General features: G+C 44.5%; 1 protein-coding gene across 7 annotated transcripts in view; it reads right to left on the bottom strand.

The window, feature by feature from the left end:
- Nucleotides 1-24,287, bottom strand: part of Znf608 (zinc finger protein 608) — a 109,879-nt gene that overhangs the window by 50,483 nt on the left and 35,109 nt on the right. For 6 of the 7 annotated variants that reach the window (XM_048419299.3, XM_048419296.3, XM_087896053.1 and 3 more), the window contains exon 3: nucleotides 10,846-11,101. In XM_048419299.3, coding sequence (XP_048275256.3) covers nucleotides 10,846-11,101 — 256 coding nt within the window. Of the gene's footprint in view, nucleotides 1-10,845; nucleotides 11,102-20,905; nucleotides 21,007-24,287 lie in introns of those variants that run through there. The other variant, XM_048419303.3, reaches the window with a different exon arrangement.

The following is a 24,287-nucleotide window of genomic DNA, read 5'->3' as shown; positions in this document are numbered from 1 at the left end:
GCCGAACCCCATCTGTTATTAAAATGAAAGTGGGTCCAAAGCTGGGCAGCCTGAGAAAAGCGCTTATATCCTTCCATCTGGGATGTGCACACTGGCCCAGTCCATTACAGGAGGACGCTAAACCATGTGTCCTAGTGCATTACAAATACTTGTTTGCATAGACTTAGCAATCAGTTTCTTGAAACTAATACCAGCACTGTCGTTCTAAGTGTACAAAACAAACAAGCAACCCCCTTTACATAAAGATATACCACTGCATAAACTTACGTTCACTCAAAACATGAAAGCAATGTGAATAAGCACTGGAATTTTTTTAATCAAACCATCGTATACATTCCATAGAATATTCCATACCCTTAGATAGGTAGAAAGTGCCTTCCGTTCTGAAATACAGTCCTACAGGGTAGTGTAAGCTCAAACTCATGATTCTCGAGCTCCCAGCTCGAATACTGCTTTGGTACAGGCTTCCTCCACCCCTTGCAGCTTTGAAAGTGCTTCAACAGCAGCAGAATATCTCACACACTCGAGGGAGTATAAGAGTCAGAGGACCAAAAAGTCTGCTGTAAGACTGTGTCTCCTAGAAAAGACAGAATCTAGACTCAAGATACCGCAACAATATGGCTGCCTAAACAAGACCTGGCCCTACACCTGAACAGAGAACAGGGAGAATTAGTCTTTTATTTTACATTAACAGGGTTTCTCTGTGTATTCCTTCTTGTCCTGGAACTCACTCTGCAGACAAGGCAAACTCACAGAGATACACCCGACTCTGCCTGAGTGCTGGGCTTTAAGATGTATGCCACCACCACCTGGCTGAGAGATAGTCTTTTTTAGAAAAAAAAAAAAGTTTAAATCATTTTTTTTAAAACTAGTAATAAAATTAATAATAAAAGAAAAGATTTTTTTTAAAAACACACATGTATTTCTGGTTTTTCAAGACAGGGTTTCTCCTCTCTGTATAGCTCTGGCTGTTCTTGAGCTCAATCTCCAGGCCAGGCTTGTCCTGAACTCAGAGATCTGCTGTCTCCGCCTTCTGAGTGCTGGGGGATTAAAGGTGTGTGCAAAAGCTACAGAGAAATCCTGACCCGAAAAACCAAAAAAAAAAAAAAAAAAAGAATAAAGGTATTCCAACAAAACAGCAACAGGCAAACACACACATGTCAATATAGTGAACTGATTTTTGTCAAAGGCGCGAAGGCAACAGATTTAGAAAAGTTCTACAACAGCTGCACACAAAAACCATCTAGACTCAAACCTCATGTCCTTCGCACCACACATTCAATAGGGACGACAGACCTCGACGTAAACGCAAAACTGAAAAACTGAAGGGTGGCACAGAAGAAAATCTCGACAAAGACTTGACAAGGAGGGGGATGGAGGAGAGAGGGGGAAACCACTGTGAGAAGAATAAAAGAGTTGCCGACTGGGAGCAAGTGTTTGTTATCTAAAATAGGCAAAGAGCTCTTCAGCTTCGATAGCAAGAAAACAAACCGTGTCTGGAATGGTCCAAGCATCTTGACAGAGACACACCATCACAGATGACAGACAAATGGCAAAAGTCCAGGAAGCGCTGCCTTAACCTCCTCAGGGAAATTCACCTTAAAGAAGGTACTCATCCCATGGGCCAAACTTCAGAACGTGAAAGCATTAAACGGGAGCAGGTGCAGTCACAGGCCTTTTTATTATTGCTGGTGGGAATGCAAAAAATGGCTCAGCCACTTTGCAAAGGCAGTTTGACATCCATTTACATGAACATTTTATCAAATATTTGCCCAGATCCATAAAAAGTGCATCTTGTATATGAGCTCAACTATGCTTTTGAAAGCATAGGAAAATGCTAAGCCTATGGGAAGCAAAAAGCAAAACAGTTTCGTGGGACTACATAAAACCAAAAAGCTTCCTCATAGCAAAGGAGACATCCATGGGAAGGTGGGGCGGGAGGGGGTGTGCAGGCCTTGGGAGTGGTGGGAGGGTGCAGCTGTGGGCCTACACCAGACCAGCAAAGGAAGACCGTTCCAATCAGCAGCAAAAACCTCTGCTACGTATGTCAATTCTTCCCAAAACCATCTCAGACTTGAGCAGACATTTCTCCAGAAAGCATGAACAAATGGCCAACAAGTACATGAAAATGCTCAATACCCTAACCATGCAAAAATGTAAATCAAACCACGATGAGATGCCATCTGATGCCTGCCTGTCTGCCTGCCAGAATGGTAACCATTATATAGAAATCAAAACATCATATTCTCTTTTGGATACGTACCCCAAAGCATTGAAATCAGGATCTTACGATGAGTTTTGCACCCCTTTTTTTCCCTTTCGCTGTCAAGATGTGGAAATAATGTCTCTTGATGAACGAGTGGATAAAGAAAATGAGGGGTGTGTGTGAGTGTGTGTGTATGTGTGTGTGTGTGTGAGAGAGAGAGAGAGAGAGAGAGGAATATTACACAAGTTTGAAAGCGAGTCCTGCCATGTGTGATAACATGGATGAACTCGAGAATTGAGGCTAGGTATAATAATCTTGAGAAATGATTCTGTTCTGGAGACTCTTATGCTAAAGCTAAGAAAAAAGTTAACTGATACACTAAGGGTCACCTGAGTACTGATTACAAATTATTTTGTTATATATTTTTCTTCATTCCCACATTGCCCTGCATGAACCCATCCAGAACCCATATGGGGACACTTTATAGTCAGAAAACAAAAACCATTTTGAGGATAATAATGAATGTATAAGTCATTGCACTTATTTGCTTATTTCGTAAGTGTAGTTTGTGTGTATGGGGGGATGGACGTGTCATGACTTGAATATGGAGGTCAGAGCACAACCTTGGGGTTGTTGACAAGAGTCAGTTCCCTCCTTTTCTCATGTGGGTCCTGGGTATAAAACTCTGGCCTTCAGGATGGGAGGCAAGTGCCCCATCCTCCGAATTATGACCTCATCCCTGAATGAATAATTCTGATTATGCTTTCTTTTTGTTCTGATTAGTTAAATACTAGCAAGATTAGAAGTTAAATTACTTGAAAATATGATTTTTCAATAGATTTTTAAAAATCAACAATAAAGTATTTCTAGAGCTATCTTTCATTGTCTAAAGCAAATTATTTTTATAATTCTATAAAAATAGCATATCCCTGACTCTGAAGCTCCACTTCTCCCACTTGCCCAGGTATTTAGCCTCTATCACTTTGTTCCATGAATCTATCCAACAGTCAACAAATATGTATGTCTGGGCTTGCTCTATGCCAGGCGTGGAGGACAATGGGAGAGCAGCTGAGTCACACTGAAGCCGCTCTTAGGAGAGTGAGTGGCAAGGACAGTGGGCGCCCACCAACCCAGCTGAAGAGTGAGGGCCACTGCCAAACCAGACTCACGAACTACAAAGAACTTTTTTCACACTTCAGTAAAACCTCCAGTTACCACACCACACTGGCTCCCTCTTTCCACCCAGCCTGTGGGAAAGGCACGAGAACCCTGACAGAAGAAGAGCAGAAATTCAGAAGGCGGGGTATTGTGGAGACTAAAGTCTCCAGGTCCAGCTTTAGTGAGTTCAAATTTAGACTCCCACTTGCCAGGGGAGCCACCTGGCACAGGCGACCTGAGTCCTGTGTCTCTATTAAAACAGAGATGGAGACAGCCAGCGAGCTTGCTTTGGTGTCAATGAAATCGGTGCCTAATAAACACTTAGGCACAAAGAAAGTGCTTATCAAATCAACCCTTTGTCTCATCCCAAACCCCACATGCTTACCCATAAACTAGCAAAGAATCAGGAGCAAAAATGAAAAAATCACTTCGGGAGGACTAACGTCCTGGGTTTCAAATGTGGAGTGATGAAGAACCTCTTGAAATTCATTGTAATGATGACTGTCTAACTCTAGATGCAGTGAGAAATCTATGGATCGTACACTTTCAATGGACAGACTGCATGTTAAGTAAATTATATTTCAATAAAGCGATGAAAATTATTTTAAAAAATCAATGAAATGCTTCAATTGATGTGTATAGATGGGTCAGTAGCTAGTCTTTGCAAATAATGAGATCATTTCCATGTTGTAATTATAAATGTATGTTCAGTTCAAAGTCACTGTAACATCAAGACTCATGAATTTCTTTATAAATTCCTCCATTCAGGAGAAAAAAAGTATGTCAGTTACAGATGCACACGCACATGCGCGAGTGCGCGCGCGCACACACACACACACACACACACACACACACACACACAGAATCATGCATACACTTGTGCTTGCTTTCATCTTTTCTCACATCTAAGTCCAAAGAAAAATTTACTTTTGAATGCTTGAAGTTCTGTGTTCAAATACAGAAGTTTATTTTTGTGATAAAGTAACAAAAAAGGTTTTTAAATGTCTTTATAAAGTGAGTTCAAGGCTTCTGCTCCATTTACTTAACACCTGATGCCGTCACCACAGGATAGATAGATAGCCAAAAATTAAACATTTGTCTAAAACCATGACGCTGAGTCCCACTTGAAAGGTGCATGTTACTCACACTGATAAGAGGAAAAGTGACAGTGTTGGTCTCCAACACAACACACAGTACCAACCCCTCACTGCACCCGCAGTTTGCACACATTTCTTCATCAGAAAAGTGTGTGTGCACATTGCAGGGTTCTGTTATTACAATTATTTTTGTGTTTGTTGTTGTTGTTGTTTGAGACAGGGTTTCTCTTTGTAGCCTTGGCTGTCCTGGAACTCACTCTATAGACCAGGCTGGCCTCAAACTCACAGAGATCCACCTGCGTCTGCCTCCCAAGTGCTGGGATTAAAAGTGTGAGCCACCATGCCTGGTTTCCAATTTTTTTCCTAATTTAAAGAGGTTGCATCAACACTGTGGTTCACACCTGAAACTCCAGCTACTTAGTAAACTGAAGCAGGAAGGTGGCTTGTTCCTAGGACAATTTAGTAAAACTATCTCAAAAGCAAAACAAAACCACTACCCCGCTCTCAGAAGAAGAGGTAGTTAAAGTGGTTGTGTTCGGTGAACACTAGCATTGGCTTTTGAGTTGGATTTCCCTTCCATGTCAATGTGCACTCTGGAAGACACACCCTTCGCTCTGCTCTGCCACCAGGATGGTGGCTTTCGAGGGACCAATCAGTACTCTCATTGGCAGTCTCCTGGAGAGTAGGTAAAAAAGACTACTGAACAGTTCATGACCAGTGCACACAGTGGTGTTAACTATAATTTGTAGTTCTTTCAGCCCTTCAACACCTCTGTGGGGAGCTGTAGAGGACCAAGGCTAGACCCTTTTCCTTACCCATAGAGTAATTAAACAATTATTTATTTCCGGCAAACACATAGACTGACAAACCTCAACTGAGCTCTGGTCCCTAGCTCCAGCCACCATTTATCTAGTTTGCTGGGACTGCATGGTTACTAGTGAAGGGAAAGGATAATGAAGCATGCGAGACAACAATGTCATTTCACAGCCCTGAGGATCACAGTCAAATTTATAACAACACAGCTCTCAAAACAGTTTCTCACTCAGCGAAGCACCGCACAGAAAACGGGGCAGAAGCCTGGATTAGTGCGTAATCTCTTCTCAAATTAATCAGAAGTTTAAAAGAAATGTTCTGTTTGAAGTACTGGGATCAGGAAGTAAATACGGCAGCATGGGAATCATTGCTGTATTTTAGGCTAGTCTCAATTATGCAGAACATTTGCCTTTTCGTGAGTTAGCCTGAAACTGCTTACACTGCACATTTACAACTTTGGAGATCCAAGAGAAACGGAATTTAAGAATATCTCTAGTGGTTTAAAAAAAAAAAAAGTCATTTATTTCTCCAGTTAATTACCTTTTAATATCATCATTTCCTAAATCTTTGTCTGTTTTTTTTTTCCTTTTCTTTCTTTTTCTTTTTTTCACTTGGAAGCCAAAGGCACAGAACACCAGGTAAAGAAGTTTCTATATGGCGTTCCTCCCGCCAACGCGATTCTGTCTCATTACAACTATACTCACTGTGCCGCTGGCATTCCACTGTCTCCTAGGAAATCCCCCACTGATGATCTAGGCAAGGTTTGTCTGCTTGCTTGTTTGTAGACAGGGTCTCCCTGGAGCCCACGCTGGCCTCAAGCTCACATTTGTTCTGTCTCCTGAGTGCTGGAGCTACAAGTGAGATCCATTTTCTCCAGGATCTATGCTACATTAACATCACTATTGGTTTCTAGCCTATTTCAAAATTAATTCAGCAGAAACGACAAAGGAATAAACCTATTGTGCCTGGCTCATTTGGAAACTCAACAGTAAGGTGCCTCCCACCGTATTAGGAAGAGTGGTATCAGTCGGTTGTTGATGAAGACTGCCACTCAAATCCTCTGTGTTCATCTGGATGGATGCTCAAGGCTCCCATCCCCCCCCCCCAGTAACTGAACAACTATGCTCCCCTGCCATACTTCAGCATCTTGATAGATCTTCTCAACTGTCAAGTAAAGGCAAATGTCCTGGTCCATTTTACTCTTGGGAACTTGAGACAATAAATATAAGGGATGTCCTTAAAAAGAAACGAGCAAGGAACGTGCAGAGGACCTAGTGTCCTTTCTCCTCTTTTTTCTCCTCCACCTGTCTTTCTTCCCTGCTCCTCTGATCACCTCTGGAATATTAAACCATCAGTGGCAGATCATCCACCAAACCAGACCAGTGCACAAATCCATGCCAACTCAGTGCCTAGGGTGGTACCTGGGCATCTGGTGGTTCTAAAATCATCCCGTCTTGAGTGACTTAATAGCACAGTGCTGAGAACTCAAGCTCTGGTTTTCTGTGGGTGTTCGAGGCCATCATGGGCAAGTGCCCGTTTTCCTTTCTCTAAGTAACTTCACTCGGTTAACCATCAGCATCCTCAAGGGGAGGAGCATGACAGCTACACACGTGGGCAGTGGCACACGTGAACCACGACTTTTCTCGCCCATGTGGCCACCCACCAAAAAAGGCCCAATAAGAAACATGGCTGAGGGGATGGAGATCTGGTTCAACAGTCAAGAATCCAATTCCCACCACACCCTGTGCCCTGCACCTCCAGCTCTAGGGATCCAAACCCTCTTCTGGCTTCCCCAGCCACACCTGTGCTCATGGGCACACACCCAGAGAGGAACTCATGTACAGAAAACTAAAAATAAATAATAATTGTTGGAAACCCCCCACCTCAATAAAATGCAAAAGAAACCACAGTAGAGACACCTATGGTTAAGCTCAACACATGTATTTACACACAGTGCTGGATTCACCGATTATTTTCCCATTTTTATTTTAAGAACACTTTTTAAAATTTTTTAAAAAATATTTTATGGTCTATTTAACTTTATTCTATCTGCATTGGTGTGAAGGTGTCAGAACCCCTGCAACTGGATCTTCAGACAGTTGTGAGCTTCCATGTCGGTGCTGGGAATTGACCCCGGGTCCTCTGGAAGAGCAATCAGTGCTCTTAACCACTGAGCGATCTCTCCAGCCCCCTTAAGAACATATTTTCAAACAAACTCTTTTACTTTAGGTGTGTGTGTTCCAAAAGTATGGGTAAAATGTAATGGAAATTCCCCCCACATCTGTGAGTGATCTCGTACAATTCATCATGGTTCCTAAACACTCACCTTAAAGGAGAAAGATCAGACTAGGGTAAGCAAACATCCACATGGAGTAATCGTTTCTCTCTCCTATTAAGCATATTCTGAAGCTGGCTAATTTTTTCCAGAAGCAACCAGACTATTAACACTTTATTCCCGAGCACAACTAGGTTCTCGAACAACCAGAAATTCACTATGGGCAGTGACCAGAGGTGCAAAGACCGACTAATGAGGGCTTCCCAGAATAAGAGGCAACTAAGTGTGTAACCTAACGACAAGTTCCGGTCTCGCTTATGGCTCCCACCCTCCATGAGATTGCAGGAATATCCAAGAACCCCTGGAGACCGGAACAATGGATTCTTGAAATTCTAGGGTCTGAAAACACAGGTGTATACAACCTCCACACATGTGAATGCGGCATCAAATTAAATTTGGGGAAACACCACCCGTTAGGACAGTACTGGAGGATCTGACTCAACTCAGTGGAAAGGCACCTGACAACTTTATAAGCATGGGGACAAGCAGGTCGTTCTTTAGTGAAACCTCGTAGGACAAATTATTAGAGCTTGTTTTGCCCGCCCCTTCCCTCAAAACCATCCGTTTTTGAGCTCTGCAAAATAATTGGCTCCAAATGTCTTTGTTCTGTGTCTTTATTTTTCCTGAAAAGAAGTTAATAGTCAATTGAGCTTAATTTTTAAATTGGTGCCAAGGCCTTAAGCACACAGTACGAAGAAAGAAATAAAAAAGCAAATGCCTCTTTCTTGAAAATGGGTGTGTATTAAATCCATGTCTAGTACCCAGACCTTCATAAAGACGAGTTCTCTAATTCTACAGAGGTCAGAAATTCAGCTTGTTCAGCAGGAACAGCCCTATGAATGGCTCTGGCTCCTTAAGGCACCACAGTCAACAGCAGCACCAGCCATGTCCTGGCACATGTGGGGCACCAAGGAGCCTGGCCCTGCCCATGGTCGGCTACTCTGCCTTTCTTCTACAGCTATGAGTCAGTGCAGAGACACCCATAGATATGCCTGGGTGGAAACCCAGAAAACCAATTATATCAAAATCTTGAAATGGCATGCTTAGACTCACAACAGGCAGAAGATGGAGGCAGGTGGATCATGAGTTCAGTGTCAGCCTCCAGTACAGAGTGAAACTCTGGCCCAAAAAAGACTGTTTGCTAGTTTGTTTGTTTGTTTGTTCGTTTGTTTGTTTAAAATCAAAAACCGTCTTTTAAAGGCTAGGGGGACAGTAGTAATAAGGTCTTATTTCTATATTATCTTTAAACACAGGGCCAGACTATCAGAATTCTACTTTAATTCGTGTACTGCTTTGGCTTTAATCACAACCTCTCAACTCCCCTGCTCTAAATAATCCACTTTTATTAGAGGCCAAGGTTAAAAGTCAAAATTAAACAGACTTCTAGGCAAACTGAAAAATAGCCCAAACTGTCCCAGAAGGCTATGGCTAATTTTCCAACAGCTACCACCCAGCGAGGTGACAGGGCAGGAAGGCTGTCCTACTCCACACTTACATAAAAAAGATCACGACAAGCAGTGAGCCTATTAGGAGACAGGAAGACAGCGCCTCACTTTAAAGACTGAATTTTCCAGGAATCTCCATTTCGAGTTTATGGAAGTCAACCCCTATTTTCTCCACGTCTTTTTTTTTCCTTGTTGCTAAAAATCTTTATGTAACTAACTGTGATGTTGTTAAAGTCTTGATTCGCTTTCAACAAAAAAGGGGTTGACCTGAACCCCTTCTCCACTCTACAGGAAGAACCCTAGGGAGGAAAACGGGAGCACCTGGGGGGTGTGGGGGTCCTGAGCAAACAGGCAGGATGAGGAGAGCTTCTATCTGCTCTCACCACCATACTTCAAGCCCAGCATTTTCGGAGGATTGGGTTAACTGGCTTTCCAGAATGGTGACAAATCCAAACTAAACCTTCAAAGATGTTTTGGTTGATGGTTTAGTTTTAGGAGAAGATTGAAAAAAAAGTCAAATAAAATTTTAGGTATCATCACTTCCACTTAAACAAGAACTAAGCCAGGAGCTGCTATTTTTATTTCCTCTTACTGTATAACTGATTACTTTTCTTCATTATTGGCATCAGCTGCAATCCTTGTTTTAAATAATTAAGAAGCAGACCATACAAGAATGCATATAATGTTATAGAATCCAAAGATTTCTCCAATGATCTGGGGTTTTTTTTCCCTTGAAACAACCAGAAATAAAATGTTTTTTTTTCTGTCCAGCAATAAACCCCTCATAGTGGGGTTTCCTGGCATGTATTCTACCTTTGATTTTGCATGAGGATGCAAAAATCAACCTTCCTCCTTAACAAGTCCAACTAATGATTCGGTCTCTGCCCCCTGTTGTCAATCTCAGTCTTGCACCGACTCTCCTCACGGATGCCCAGATATATGCAGCTGCCTATATCCACCTCCATCACCCTTGACCAACCTCGCTGAGAGGAGAGAGGTTCCCATGCTCATTGTCGACTGCACCTCTTCAGACAATTAATGTGTTCCCTCCTTCAACACCCTCCTTTCGCTGTACGTGGAGCAGACTGCTCTTGGTCTCTAGGAGCTGCTTCTCAGTATCTTCTGGCTTGTTAGGGATGCATGCCACTTGAAACACTCCACACACCATGTGCTATGAGCTTGGCAAACTGATCTGGACCCCACTATCTGCATGGCCAGTACTATAACTTACATTCCCAATGGCGGTGATAGATGGATCTGAGTTTCCCCGGGCAGTGTTTCCCCGGTGACTAAAGAGCCACACTTGCCAAGGTCTGTCTGGGGACGCAGAAGAGATGACTGGCTCAACTGGGCCTTAAACCTTTGACCTTAACTTCATTAGCTCTGCGCACCAACCAGCCTCAGCTCCCTCATGACAACGGCCCTGGGAGGTAGATGTAGAAGACTCCACCGAAACAGACAAATTGGCTGGCACACCACAAACAAAATGAACTTTAGCTCCGCCTCCTTGATACCTGGTAGGAGAAAGCTGCTCCTGACCCCGCTTCTCACAGAACTTCTGTGTTAGCCCTCAGGATGGAGGCGCATTTTAAGGCTCTGACGTATCTTTCAGGTAAAAGCGGCCAGGAACACGACGATTAAGCATCGTTATTTAAACCAAGTCAGAGCACCTACCAACCGCCTTTCGGTCCTCTCAAACCACAAAGCAAATAAATCCCCTTCACAGATGGACAGATATACACCATGGAGAAGAGGGCAGAGGGAGATAAAATAAAAATAAATGGTATTTACCTTCTTCTGTTTCATGCCACACGATCCCTTCCAAATTGACACTGGTCCCAGGTTCACAGGGCCCAAGACACTCTGGCTCTGTCACTACTCCAACTTCACACGTATTGACCCCCACGGACCGAGTCCGAACCAAAAGCTGCTCGACCGGCGCTGCAATATTGGATGAAGATGGGGAAAAGTAGGAGGGCAGAATCTGAGGTGCGAGACCGCTGGCAATCGGCGGCGGTGGTGCCGGCACTGTAAACAGGGGGTCAACCTGAAAGACAGACAGGCTTACTGCAGGGGTGATGCATTCTGGGAATTCGCTGTAATGCAATCTTCTTACATGGCTTCTAGAACAGATCATCATTCTACATTCCATTTGCAATTACCATAGGCTCTGAGTGCTTTCGTGGGTGCCAAAATATAAGCAGAACAGAACTGAGCGGTTCGTGTTTTCAAGCCCAAGAAGGTGAAGACGGGAGCGCTCGCTTCCTGAATGAGAAGCAGGCCTTCTAAATTCACCAACGGGACAATCTTTTAGTCTCCAGAGACGTGAATGAAATTGCGTTGTAAAATTAACACTATTTCCCACTCATACAGAATCCTCATGTTCAAAATGATAACACTGTCTAAAGGAGAAACTGATAAACACCAATAAACAACAATATCTGTGTTATTGGACATTTAAATAAAGGAGATGGACTACAATTGTTCTCAGAGTACTTTACAACCCATAATGAATTAAATCACTACTAAAATATATTAACTTACTCTGCCGAATGTATAAAATTTATAACTTGATTATACACACTAAAGCACATAACCTGAATATTAGCCTGCGTTAAGAATCAATTTCTAATTAAGTGTTCTAGCATGAAGTTTATCAGGAATTCATAAAGAGAATAAATAAATGTATGTGCCTGCATCCACACAACCTGAGCCTCTCCACCCACAAAGCCTTCAGTGATTCACCTTATCAAGACAACTGAGGAGCTCAATCAAGGTTTGTTAACCCCCCCAACATACACCCTAATCCAAAGAAATGGATACCACAGCCAAGTACAAGGCCTTGAGGTGCAAAAAATTCCCTTTTGCATCCCTAACCCCAGAAGGACAGCAAAGGTGTTCTGCCCAAGTTGAGAGGCCGGACTGTGATGAAACCAGAGCGCACAAACGCCCTACACAGATAGGCAGTCATTCATGTGGTTCCCTTAACAACTACTAGCTAGGACTGTTATTGAGCAGCATCCATCTGACCTTGGAAACAGGTCGTCCGGCTGTGGAAAAGACTCAGAGGAACGCACCTGTGTACTAGGACTCCAGACGCCCTATGCACTGCGTGCAGACAGGGCCTCAGTTCAAGGGACAGCATCTCGGGCTCATTATCCGCCGGGGAAACAGTGAATGTTAAGAAGGATCCACAGACGGTTGACCTAGTAAAACTTGATCTCATCTGCTGTGCATGCACCCCTTGCTTCATAAAGTCCCTTTGCAGTCTTTTGGCTACAGATTTAATATTATAGTCTTTGTTGCTTAGAGAAGAAAAAAACCTAATAAAGTAAGTATTTCAATAGGGTCAGAAGAGGAGCTGTGCTCCTTGAACCGGGGTGGCAGTCATCTGTGTGGGCTCCTGGACGAACTGACCAGAGGATCCCCTACGATTGCATTCCACCGAAAATGATAAACTGACTTTCACTTGCCTGAGTGATTCTAGAAGCCAGAGCGCAGCCCTCTGCCCATCTGCATGTTAAAGAAACTTAATTTCCTGCTCTCAAAGCTGCCATAAAACTTTTGCACCATACTTTTTATTGTTCTGACCACAGAGTCCCAGAAAGAAAAGCCCCCAGCAGGACCAAGTCCCCAGAAGGTGATTTATGCCTTCGCGGAACCATAGCAGAGCGTGAATCAAAGTTCCCACTGAATGCTCCTGTTTAAAAATGGGGGCTGACAAATGAGGGAAAGGGTTCTGAGGAAGAAAATTAAGGAGGCGGTGGCGGGGAGGAGAGGCGGGCTCAATCCTAACCACCGCTTTTATTGCAGCTAAAAACCTGTGTGAGGTAAGAAGAATTGCTCTCCGAAATTAAAAAATGGTGAGATGATGCTAAGTGATAAGAAGCTAACGGGACAAAGCGGAACCATTTCCTGAAAATAGCATCAGGTGGCCTGATCCACAGCCCACATTAATGCTGAGAACAAAGACAGCTTGAGTTGATGTGTAAGAAAATGGACCAAAATAAAAGAAGCAAGGAGCCAAGAGAGCAGGGATGCAGCTCTGGGAGGTGAGGATTGGACAGAGAATGAATGGGACCTTTCTTGATGCAGCATGGTTCACACTAGGCTTCTGGCTCCCGGCCGGACATAGTGATAGTCCTTTCACCTCTCTGGGGCCACTTTCTGCAGCCGGGAAACAGATTCTTCAGCCTCCTAAGATTGCTGGTGATGCCTATTTCACCTGTTTCGCCACTGAATCCCCATTTCAACCCATTCCCACTTATAGACAGACCAATCGATAATACACCCCATGGTATTTGTGATACTTAGGTAAATTTTTTAAAAAATCAAGTTTTTGTTGTGGGGTTGCTGCTGCTGCTGCTGGGGCCAGACCTAGGGCTGGAGCAGGCTCAACCCACGCTCTATCACTGTTCATATTTCTGAAAAGTTTGGGTGTCCTGAGAGCAAAGGCCTCCAAATAAGCTGGCCGTGGTTGTTTCCTTGAACACAGTCCAAATGCCATGATCTAAGCTGAGTCAGTGATAATGTAGAAACCTCACCCAACAGTTTTCAAATAAGGAAATAAGGGATCAAAGACTCTGACTATAAATATGAACCTACTCATAAGATGATAATAGTCTAAAGCCTTTAATACCGGGCATCTCAAATATTCAGATCTTTGACTGACAAAGTGAAGTCTTCTCTCACTTTTCTTATTATCCTGGTTTTTCTTCTGGAGCTCAAAACTCCTGTTTCCAGAAGAACTAGCTCTTGCCCTACCTGAATTCTCCTCCACTGCCCTCTGAGTCCTGCAGAAGTGAGGCACAGAGACCACCCACGTGGCCTCCAGCAGCCCCTCCTCCCTAGAGGTCACCAAATGGAAGGAGGGTTTTGGGGGCGGGAGTTACAGCCACTCGTGGAGTGTCTTACTTGGCAGACAGGCTATTTTTAAAAGCATTCCTCTTATTTACCAATCCTCAAGAGCTTAGAGAAGAATCTGAATTTCCATTAGCTCAAATAATGATTGGAGAGCTTGCTTCGCGAGCCCACACTCCGCGTCAGTCACAGAGAGCTCTGTATGTCTGGGCCCTGAGCCTTTGCTTGAGGCCATCACAGAGTGTTCCAGCAAGAAAGCCATCTAGACCAACCCGCCCAATTCTAGGGGAGCCTGTGTCCCATTTATTGTGCAGGAACAATAAGCTAGCACCAGTATTCGCCAGGGGAAAGGAGAAGAACACACTGCAGTGGGAAATTCCCAAGAGAATCACCTGTCACGGGAGGTTAAAACAGAGAGGAATATCCAGAGACCGTGGCTAGTATTTCCAGCTAGGTAATGTCCCAGTGGAACCCTCCCTCTGAAAAGATTTACGTTCTCTCGTGGGTGTCACGGTGTTACACACCAAGCACACCTACCACACAGAAAGCAGGGTCTTAAAGGATATTGCATAGTTAATTTCATCTTTGTTGCGGCAGGGACTCCTAAAACAGAATAGTCCGGCTTCAATCTGGGGACTCCCCTTCTTCCATCTCCCTAGCGTTGGGATTTCAAGCCTTCACTGCCACACCTGGCCTCAGCAGTGATCAAGTCCACGATGCCCCGATTTCTCAGGTCACTAATCCACACCGAAGCCATAGTTTCTTCAGCCAAAGAAGTCTGTTAATGCAGAGGTTGGTAACAGGCCTGCCTGTTGGGAGGCAGCAGCTTCTGAGCAGGGCAGCTGAGGTGGGTGGGATCTAGAGTTTTGGAAGCAAAGGGGTCAGGGTTCAAGTCCTGGCTCTACCAGTTCATGTTCAGGGCACTCCGAGCCAGTCAGTGATGAAGCATCAGAATCAGAATCTAAGAAATGGGGGTGGTAATGACCATCGCCCCCACTGGGGTGCAGGGAAGACTGAGATAACCCATGTAAAAAGAGGTGCTCAGCTCAGGGTACAGCTCAGTACACACTGGCTTCAGGGGCTGGCGAGTACCCAGCTGATATTCCAGCTCTCTTAACCGTGCACACAGCCTTACAAGGCTGCTTTCTACATGCTACTATATTTAACATAAATCTGTAATCCCCTCCAAATGCATGGCTAAGTGCGGTGAAAGTGTGGTAAAAGTATAAGAAAAGGGGGCTTAACCCGGAGAAGCTGAGCCTGGGGAAATACGGCTTTCTACCACTGACACCTGGCAGTAGCCTGCTTGCACGATCCACCCCCACTTACAGTTTCATAGCAATGAGGAGAACACCCCAGAGGTCCTGGTGAGTCCTGAATTACTCCAAGATCTCTCCTTCTAATCTCCAGTGCCCCTCTTTTCCTCACATGGCCTCACCCAAAGTACTTCTGCTCACCTCAAACCCCTCCACACTCACTAAAGAACTACTTGATCTGTTCAACTCCGTGCGACCTGCTCCGAAAAAAAAATGGGCCCCAAATCCCTGTGTCCCAAGGCTGCAAGCTGCATCAAAGGAATCAATCAACACTAATTAAACAATCATAAATAGATCGAAATGGCAGCTTCAGTTGTAGAGCTACGTTCGAGGGAAGAGTGCAAAAGGCTGGACTTTAATAATAACAGGGAAGTGCAGACAAAGGTCTTTAGAGATGGAATCCTAGCTTGGCCATTCACTGTGGGACCTCAGGCACTTGATCTCTGTGTGACTCTGTCTTCATCTGAAGAAAAACAGAAATAGCACCTAGCTAATGTGACATGGAGCCATACAAGCAACCTGAGTTCAGGGCATAGGGCAGAGCTACACTCACTAAGTAGGAGCTAGTCCTACCATTAATATCATTACCATCATTGCAAATATATCTCAGACCTGAATGAAAGGAAATTGATGGGTGGTTTAGTCCTGTGAGTTCAAAGGTTAGGCTTTACTACATTCAACAGCAATTCAAGTGAGACAACTCTGCATGGCTTCCTAGAGGAAGAAACATACTCCTAATCAGACGGTCCTCATTTAAAACTCACTGTATTAATAACGAGAATTAAAGAACGGAACAAAAGTACTGGCAGTTTTAGCTAGGGTTCCTTTGTCAACGCTCCTGTCTGTCATCTTGATGGAATACTGATGCAACCTAGCAGAGGCCAAAATAGGAAAGCAGCCATCTTCCAGTTGGGGGAAGGGAAAGAAGAAAAAAAAAAGACTCGTAAGTCTAACAGCTGGTGGTGGCAGCCTGTCAAACTGAGGAAAGTTAATGTCAAGAACAGACGCGCCGCAGTCTCTCACTGTTATTTTTGCATGATTATTCCCAGGTGTTGGTGCACGCTGTGCAGTAGCCTGGCTATTTATCACGCCAGAGAGCCTAAGAGCAGGGGGCGGGGGAGCTGAGAGGGCGGAGGGAGGCGGGGAACAGAAGGTTATTTACACAGATAGCGGCACTTAGAGTGTGTAATCAGAGGTGGGGGAGGGGAGGGGACGACGGCACTGCAGAGGTCCTGGTAATATTTTCTCTCTTCACCTTATTTCAAGGGCTTCCTGAGTGCTGATGAGCCAGGAAGGCTCCGAGGCTGGAGAGCCGGTGGTGGCTGCTTTTCATCATCCAGCATTTGACTGTGTCAGCCAGGGAGGGTCTACAGTGCCAGGAAGTCCAAAGCGAAACCAGAGGGGTCTCCCGGGCACGGATGAGGGGCACTGCCGCAGACACTCTAGACCAACAAAGACGCATCCACGTGGCTCTGCTGCAGGAGGCAGCGGGGGCTGCCAGGAGGAAAGCCCGGGGCTGCAGACAGGGGAGGCTCCTCACTGCAGAGACCACCCCCACCCGGATTGGCCTGCATCAGGGCTGAACCCTGACAGGGCACTGTGCCCTGGGTTCCTTCCATCTGTTCTCACAAATCTCCACACGAGTCCTGTCGTTAACCCCTCAATCCTGGGATTCTCAGACTGCCAACTGCCAGAGGCTGGAGGAGTGTGGTGTTTCATTTCGCACAGAGTCAATGTTTTGATTCTCTGAGCATGCTGGGGCATGGGTACTTAAGGTTCACATTTTCTTCAGATCCTAGTATTTGGCTGTTTTATTAGATTGCCCAGTTACCTCTTAATTTTAAAAGCATTAGGCAGAAGACTGCTCTGCTGTAAGTGGAAATCCCTGCCTTTTGGAGGTGACCAGTGCCTGCTGAGGGCAGAAAATCTGGGCTATGCATCTGCTTGACGTCACTGTTTCCTTAACAGAGTGGGGTCGGTTTAAAAACATGTTCCTTAGACACTGATCCTCTCGGCCAAATTAACTACGCTTGAGTTTCCATTCCAGGGAACAAACCAGAGCAGATCCAACTTTGGTCATTATTCTTAGTTAGGCCTCTCCTAAATGTGGTAGACACTTCTGAGAGCCAGGATCAAAGCAATTTATGTTCTGGAGCTTGCAGTGCAAAAATAAAAGGGGGCAGAGGGGACAAACTCATGCTAATGATTTAAGGGTCCAGTTCTCTTCAAACCCGGGGTCTCTGCGACTACCAACCACTTTACAGAAACAGAACAAGATCCCAAAGCCGGGGCAACGTATCCAAGGATCTAAAATTCAAGACCGAAGCCCGGCCTGCACAGGGCTTTCGACTTGTTTGTACAGAGTTCACACCCTGAGCTACTGTTTAACACACACAGTGTTTAGGGATTAGAACAGTTTTCAAACAGACATCAGAGGCAGGATTACACTGTGCACTCTTTTTTTTTTCCTCATTTAATCTTCACAGAATTGTGAGGAAGGAGATGAGAGTGTCCTTGAAGGGTCTCTTAGAGTGGGTGGCCAAGCCAGAATTTGAACCAACCTAGGTCAACCAAAAGTAAGCTCATCGAAATGTAAAATGGAGCGTGAGATAGAAAGCCTCCTTCGAAGGGAATTTCTGAGCCTGTTTTTCTGTATACAGGAAGTCACAAACACCCGAAGCTCTTTAAATTCCTACTGTTTAAAACTCTCCCACAAAGACTGTGACCCCTCCAGGCCCCTCCCCCACTCCCAGGCAGTGGCGATGACTCAGCAGTTAGGAGCATTCTGTACCTGAGTTCCAATCCCCCAAGCCCATGAAAAGAATTTGGGCATGGTTGAGCACACACCTGTAAATCCTGTGGTGAAGTGGGTGGTGGCAGAGAAAGAAAGATAGCTGGGGCTTTCTGGATATTATACCAGCTCGTTTCCTTAAGAGACCTTATGTCGATGGAGTAATGCTGAGAGCCCTCAGGGGGTATGCAGAAACACACCCATGTACACGTACACACACACACACACACACTAGCTCCGCGGTAGAGCACTTGGTAGAGCATGTGTGAAACCCTAGGCTCAATTGCCTGCATTGAGAGAGAGAAACAGCCACCTGAAACCACAGCTGAGATGCTGCCAAAGTCTAGCCATGACCATGGCTCTGCTCCCCTGGGGCCAAGAAGACTGCTTCCATTTCCAGCCAAGACAAACAGAAGGCTGGACACACAGAATGCCAACAATCTAGGCTCTGCATAAGGCTGCTTCGGGGGGAAGGGTGTCACTGGCCATCAGGAATAACCTCGGAGGTGGCCCTATGTGCAAGCACATGCAGAAAATATGCTTAAACAACAGCATGACTTTCAGCTTCCTTGTCCAGCCTTGGCTGTTTTCCAAGCACCATCAAAGGTCTGAGTGTGTACAGACAGTGTAATTACACCACTCAGCCCGGTGCTTTCAATTGTGTTTTGTTTTGTTTTGTTCTGAAGCTAAACTAAATCTCCTCTCAAAGATGCTCACTGTAGAATTTCATAGGGATCTGGGCCTCAAGAACTCTTCCAGCACACGGGATCAGTTGTCACATACTTAGCCTCGCTCGTGCTCCCGGAAAGACTGCTGCCCCACCGCTGAGCCACAGGCAAGCTGTTCTCAAAGTGCCACTGACATTTTTCACTGCTCAGAGTGGGGTGTGCTTTAAATAGTGGCGGTAAATGGTAGGAGTTTTCATATCTGGTTCAAAGGGGTTCTCTGATCTCTCGTCGCATTTTCCAAAGATGCCGAAAACAAAAGCAAACCACAGGGAAAGGCGGTGGCGATCACAGGAGGTACTAGAAAAGCCTTCTTCCTTTTGGGAAGAGTCTTTTTACTGTCTCCTTGGTATAAAGTCGAGTTCCGAGAAATTTCACCCAAATTGCATTCCTACCAATTAAGTTTCATTCCTTCCCGTGACAGGGACAGCTCAGAGGTTAGCTCGGATGCTGTTCCTCGGAGGATGCCTATGGGAGCTAAGGAGCCAATTTCAACTCAGCTGAACAAGGCATGTGCTTCAGTAGCTGATATGCACACTGTCTGCAGCTCCAGGGTTCCTAAATCCCTATGAAGTCAGGTTGAAAAGGGGGGACAAATGGCCATGTCTCACCTCACTCTGCCAGATGTGGACATAACTTCTTGAAGGATGGGGAGATGGGGAAGAAGGTCTATTTGGAGAAAATCCTTTTTTTCCTGCTCTCAACTAAAATCCTTTCTCTACCCAGGTTAGGTGACTTCTTCCAACCACCCAAATGGACTCCTGTAGAAGTGTATGCACTTGAATTATCCAATATATACTGCTGGAGACAAATGACAAGGGACTGTCTGAGTCGTATCAGGCCCTCAGTGTCTGGCAAAGGGTCAGAACTTGTTTTACCAAAGCACCATGGGTCAACCCACAGAGGGTGACAATTTTAACTTTGTCTACCTTGGTACCGATACCTACCTATGTTTAAGGACACAATATAATTCCTACCCTGCCTCTACTGGAAGGCAGATTGGAGTTTCCTCATTTGATTTGGAAATAAGTATAAAAGAGAAGCTGCCTGCTCAGGTAAGAGGGAAAAAAAGAGAAAGAAAGAAAGAAAGAAAGAAAGAAAGAAAGAAAGAAAGAAAGAAAGAACCAACCTGTTCGGGTAAGAAGAAAAAAAGAAAAAGAAAGAAAAGAACAAAGGAAGGAAGGAGAGAAAGAGAGAGAAAGAAAACAACAAACAGCAGAAGCCATGAATTTCCCAGTAATGTCTGTAAGCACCCCACTTCAAGTTCACGGTCACATAAATTCTACTATGTGTTTGGTATTGGAGATCAGACTCACCCAGGGCTTCAAGCCTATTAGGTAAGTTCCCAGTCCCATAATACAACCTTTTTCTCACAAAGTCCTACAAGAGGAAATTGCAGTTCCCAAGTTCAGGATTATTTTCCCTTCTGTGAACAGAACAGAGTTAAAAAACCCAATAGGTCTCTCTCTAGAGAGAACTTTTTCTCTGACATTTTTCAAATATCCTCTGAGAAATGTAATTCATACGTAACACATAGGACAAGAGGAGACACCTCAGCTAGAGTATTCAATGTTAACGGCACTTGGGTCAATTTTAAAAAAAGAAAAAAATCTCTCTCATTTGCTGTTGAGAATGTCTCACACTATAGCCTTAAGCTGTCCTGGAACTCACAATCTAGCACAGGCTAGCTTCAAACTTTCAGCTTCCAAAAGACTGGGATTATAACTGTGAGCTAATACATTCAGTTTAATAAATAAAGTTTAAAAAGATCTTTTCATAAAAATGATGCTAAGCCAAATTCTGCTTCAAATAAAAGCAAACACCTGGGTATAGTGGCACATGTCTGTCTTCCCAGGACTTGGGAGAAAGAGGGAGATGTATCAGCAGTTCAAGTTCATCCTTAGTTCCATAGAGCCTGAGCTATGCATGAATCTGTCTCAGCAGAAAAAGAGAAAGGAGAGGAATGGAAGAGCTAACAAAATCCACTGCTGAGGGAGAAGGTACATTGTGAAAGATTACTATTCAGCTCCCCATGCAAAAGGTATTGAGCAAACAGAGTAAGTCCAAGTTTTTTAAGGGCCTAGTTTTTGTGACAGGAACACCATGTATTGACCCAGGCCCTCCCCCTTTGTAAGAGTTGCTAATGAAAGTTGCCTCACTGTTAGGGAAGTCATCCTCTTATCCAGTATCTTTCTGTCAGTTGCCTCTATGTGGCAAGCATTGTTCCAGGAGAGATGAATAGTCACTGCAGAGGAGAGACTATGGTCAGGATTCAGATGGTCAGTTAAGCCCAAAGCATTATGGGAGCATCGAGGGGGTGGGGCAGGGAGTGGGCTGAGGTAGATTTATGAGATTGTGTAGGACTTGGCCTAGGAGAGGCTAGGGGAGATCTAAGCTATCCTGAATGCAGCAGTAGTTAAGGGATTGGCAGTTGAGAACCAGGTATAGTTAGAGGGAATTCAAGAGTCCAGGTAAGGATAAGAACCTAGGGGTTTCTGTGAGGCTGAAATATAGCATGAGAAGTTTCTGAAGTAGGAGTATGGGAAGGAACATCAGCTGACTCACCTGGTAAAACTCACACTGGCTGAGAGGGCAAGGCTGGCTGAGCACAGAGAGAGAAGAAGAATATGAACGTGTGTTATGATGCCATGGCAGAAGTCTGATAAGAGACACAGTCAAGACTCAAGAAGATGAGAGATGAAGACTCAAAAATGAGTCTCAAGCATCCATTTCCATTAGGAGAGTCGGTACTGCTCTGGGAAGGGAAACCTGGGCAGAAGGCTATCTCTGGGGAAATGTTTGCTGGGTAGGCACAGGACCCAAGGAGAAGTGAGCTAGACTAGACCAGTACACAGAAAATAGGAAGCCAGTGGAAGGATGAGAGGCTTTCAGTGAAAACCCGTGGAGTATGAGGAAAGAGGAAGGAATCAGTAGACCCTGAGAGATGAGGAAGAAAGCGAGAAAGTTCAGAACGGTGGGAAGTCCTAGTCATCAGGAGGTAAGGACCCGATTTAAGAGGAAGTTGGTCTCAGAGTCTGATGTTCAAAGCCACCAGGAACTACCTCCTTCTGTCTCTCACCTACCAGAAGAGCAAGGATGCTAGCTTTTCAAAGCATTTCCCCTAATTTCACCCGAACAGCCACAGGTCACCTAGTGTGTGGTCCTTTCACCAGCCAGGAGCCTCCTGTCTCCATCCAGGCTAAAGAGCATGACTCAGAATCAGCACCCTTTGTTCCGCCAGTGACTCACGGCCTTTGAGAAACCCTTAAACGCCTCAACCTTTTGTGTAGCTCTGGCAGCCAGGAGGGAAGATAATGTGATCTTCACCTCAAGAGGAGTCAAGGAACCTGTGGAGATCAAGTTATTTCAAGCTCCTGCTCCGCCCAAGATCCCTAAGGGCACTAAGCTCACAGAGTCTAATTTGTCACAAGGCTAAGCATAGGACGACAGACAAACTTGTTTCTCTGGCTTCTGAAAACCAGACATTGTTTTTCAACGACGATGAAAAGTGAAAAGCTTTAAAATGCCTGGAAATGGATTTATAATTAAATATTTACAGTTACTTTCAATCTGATATGTGGTGAGATTTGGACAGAGGGTGATTTTTTCCCCCTCTTCTAAAACCCGTATTCTGGGCAAAACCTTAGCTGAAGACTGAGGTCAGGGTCAGCTGATGTCATCGATAAAGTGGCACTTAGAAGGCTAATGATAGCGATGTCACAGCGGCACCTCTGAATTAAAAAAAGAAAAAAGATCCTTCTGAATCACAGATGCAAATAAAAACCAAGATTAGAATCTATTTTTACTTTCACACCACACCTTTTGCTTATAAAGAAGACGCAGGAGATGTTAACAGGATCTCATTCTCTGGACATTCTTATTTCCAGAATATTTTTAGATATGTTTTATTTCAGAAGAGAATATAGATTGTCACAAAGAGTTACTAAGACTCACTGCTGACTGGACGGATGGCTCAGTGGTTAAGAGTGCTTACTGCTCTTACAGAGGACCCCGGATCCGTTCCCAGCACCCAATGGGCAGCTCACAACTCCTTGCAACCCCAGTCCCAGGTGATCGGGTACCCTTTTCTGGCTTCTATGGATACTGCTCTCACGTGGTGCAGCGGCAGGCAGATTTCTGTGAATCTGAAGTCAGCCTTGTTTACATTTGGAGTTTCATTTGGAGTTACATTTGGAGACCAGCCAGAGCGACATGAGTCCCTGCCTCGAAACCAACTACAAAAACTCCTGCAAGGACACACATCAATAAAAGTACATCTTACAAGGGAAAAAATGAAATTAGAACTCTGGCAGGGGGCTGGGAAGGCAACTCAGTCAGCCAGTACAGGATAAGGACGGGAGCGCCTGTCTCTTGTCCTACCGAGGTAAAAAGTGCCTGTAATCCCATGTGCCCGTAATCCCATTGCTAGCGGGCCAGTCCAACTTCCATGTTCAGTCAGAAACCTGTATGAAATGCTAAGGTAGAGAATAACTGAGAAAGACACTTGAAGCTGATCAAGTGTGCTTGTGTGTGCACCTGCCTCTGCCTCCCGAGTACTGGAATTAAAGGCGTGCGCCACCACCGCCCAGCTTGAGTCAGACATTTTACACACTGTGTCCCTGCAAAGATGACAGGGATTTATTCCATCCACTGTTATCAAACTCCTAGCACTCCAAGGTTGCTCTCATCTACCTTAAATCACAGAGTTCTCACTGTTCCCGTCAAGAAACACCTGCAGTTTTAGCAGTAGACTCTGCTAAATTTAAATCAAGCCGACCTGACTCATCTAAATCAGTCAAGAAAAACAGCTATCTTTTAAAATTAAAGAATTCATGCTTCCTTTTGCCATAATGGCGACAGACTTCAGAAAACTCATGGGTGGATTATTATTTCAGGATGGAGGGGAAAACGTCTTCTAATATTCTCATTATTTTATTTTTAATGTCATAACTCAGCCTCTCTACGTACACATATTTTTATAATGAAAACTGCACTCCACACCTCTTCACGCATTTTTTTCATATCTTACAGCTATTAGAAACTCTACATAGCTGATTCTATGTCAAAATTAAATGAAGCATCTATTTAAATAGCCAAAGAACTCTCTTCTCAAAGTTAATCATGGATATTTTCCCGGCATATTAAAATCTAATAACTTTAACGCAAACAACTTACATTTAAATTGTTTTTTATTTAAATAAAAACCGGAATTACTCTGAGCCATCAATCACCGTGAGATGAGCGGCGGAGATAACTACCTTTGTTAATCAGCATTAACACTTACCAATAAACAGTCCTTGATGGCAGTGCTAACTTTAATTACAGCATAAAATTTACTAGGAAAAAGGCATGCTCATGGCAAGCCACTGTTAGCAGATAAGGAATACATTGTCACCTAAGGATTAAAATACACAACTGGGCTGGGGAGCCGGCTCAGCAATTAGGAGCTTGTACATTGGGGGATCTGAGCTCAGTTCCCAGAACCTAGGGTTCACAACCACCTGTAATCCCAGCTTCAGGGGATCTAACACCCTCCTTTAG

The sequence above is a fragment of the Myodes glareolus genome, chromosome 13, assembly GCF_982192425.1.
Source record: "Myodes glareolus chromosome 13, mMyoGla1.1, whole genome shotgun sequence".
Classification (NCBI taxonomy): domain Eukaryota; kingdom Metazoa; phylum Chordata; class Mammalia; order Rodentia; family Cricetidae; genus Myodes; species Myodes glareolus.
This window is presented reverse-complemented; position numbering and strand designations above follow the sequence as displayed.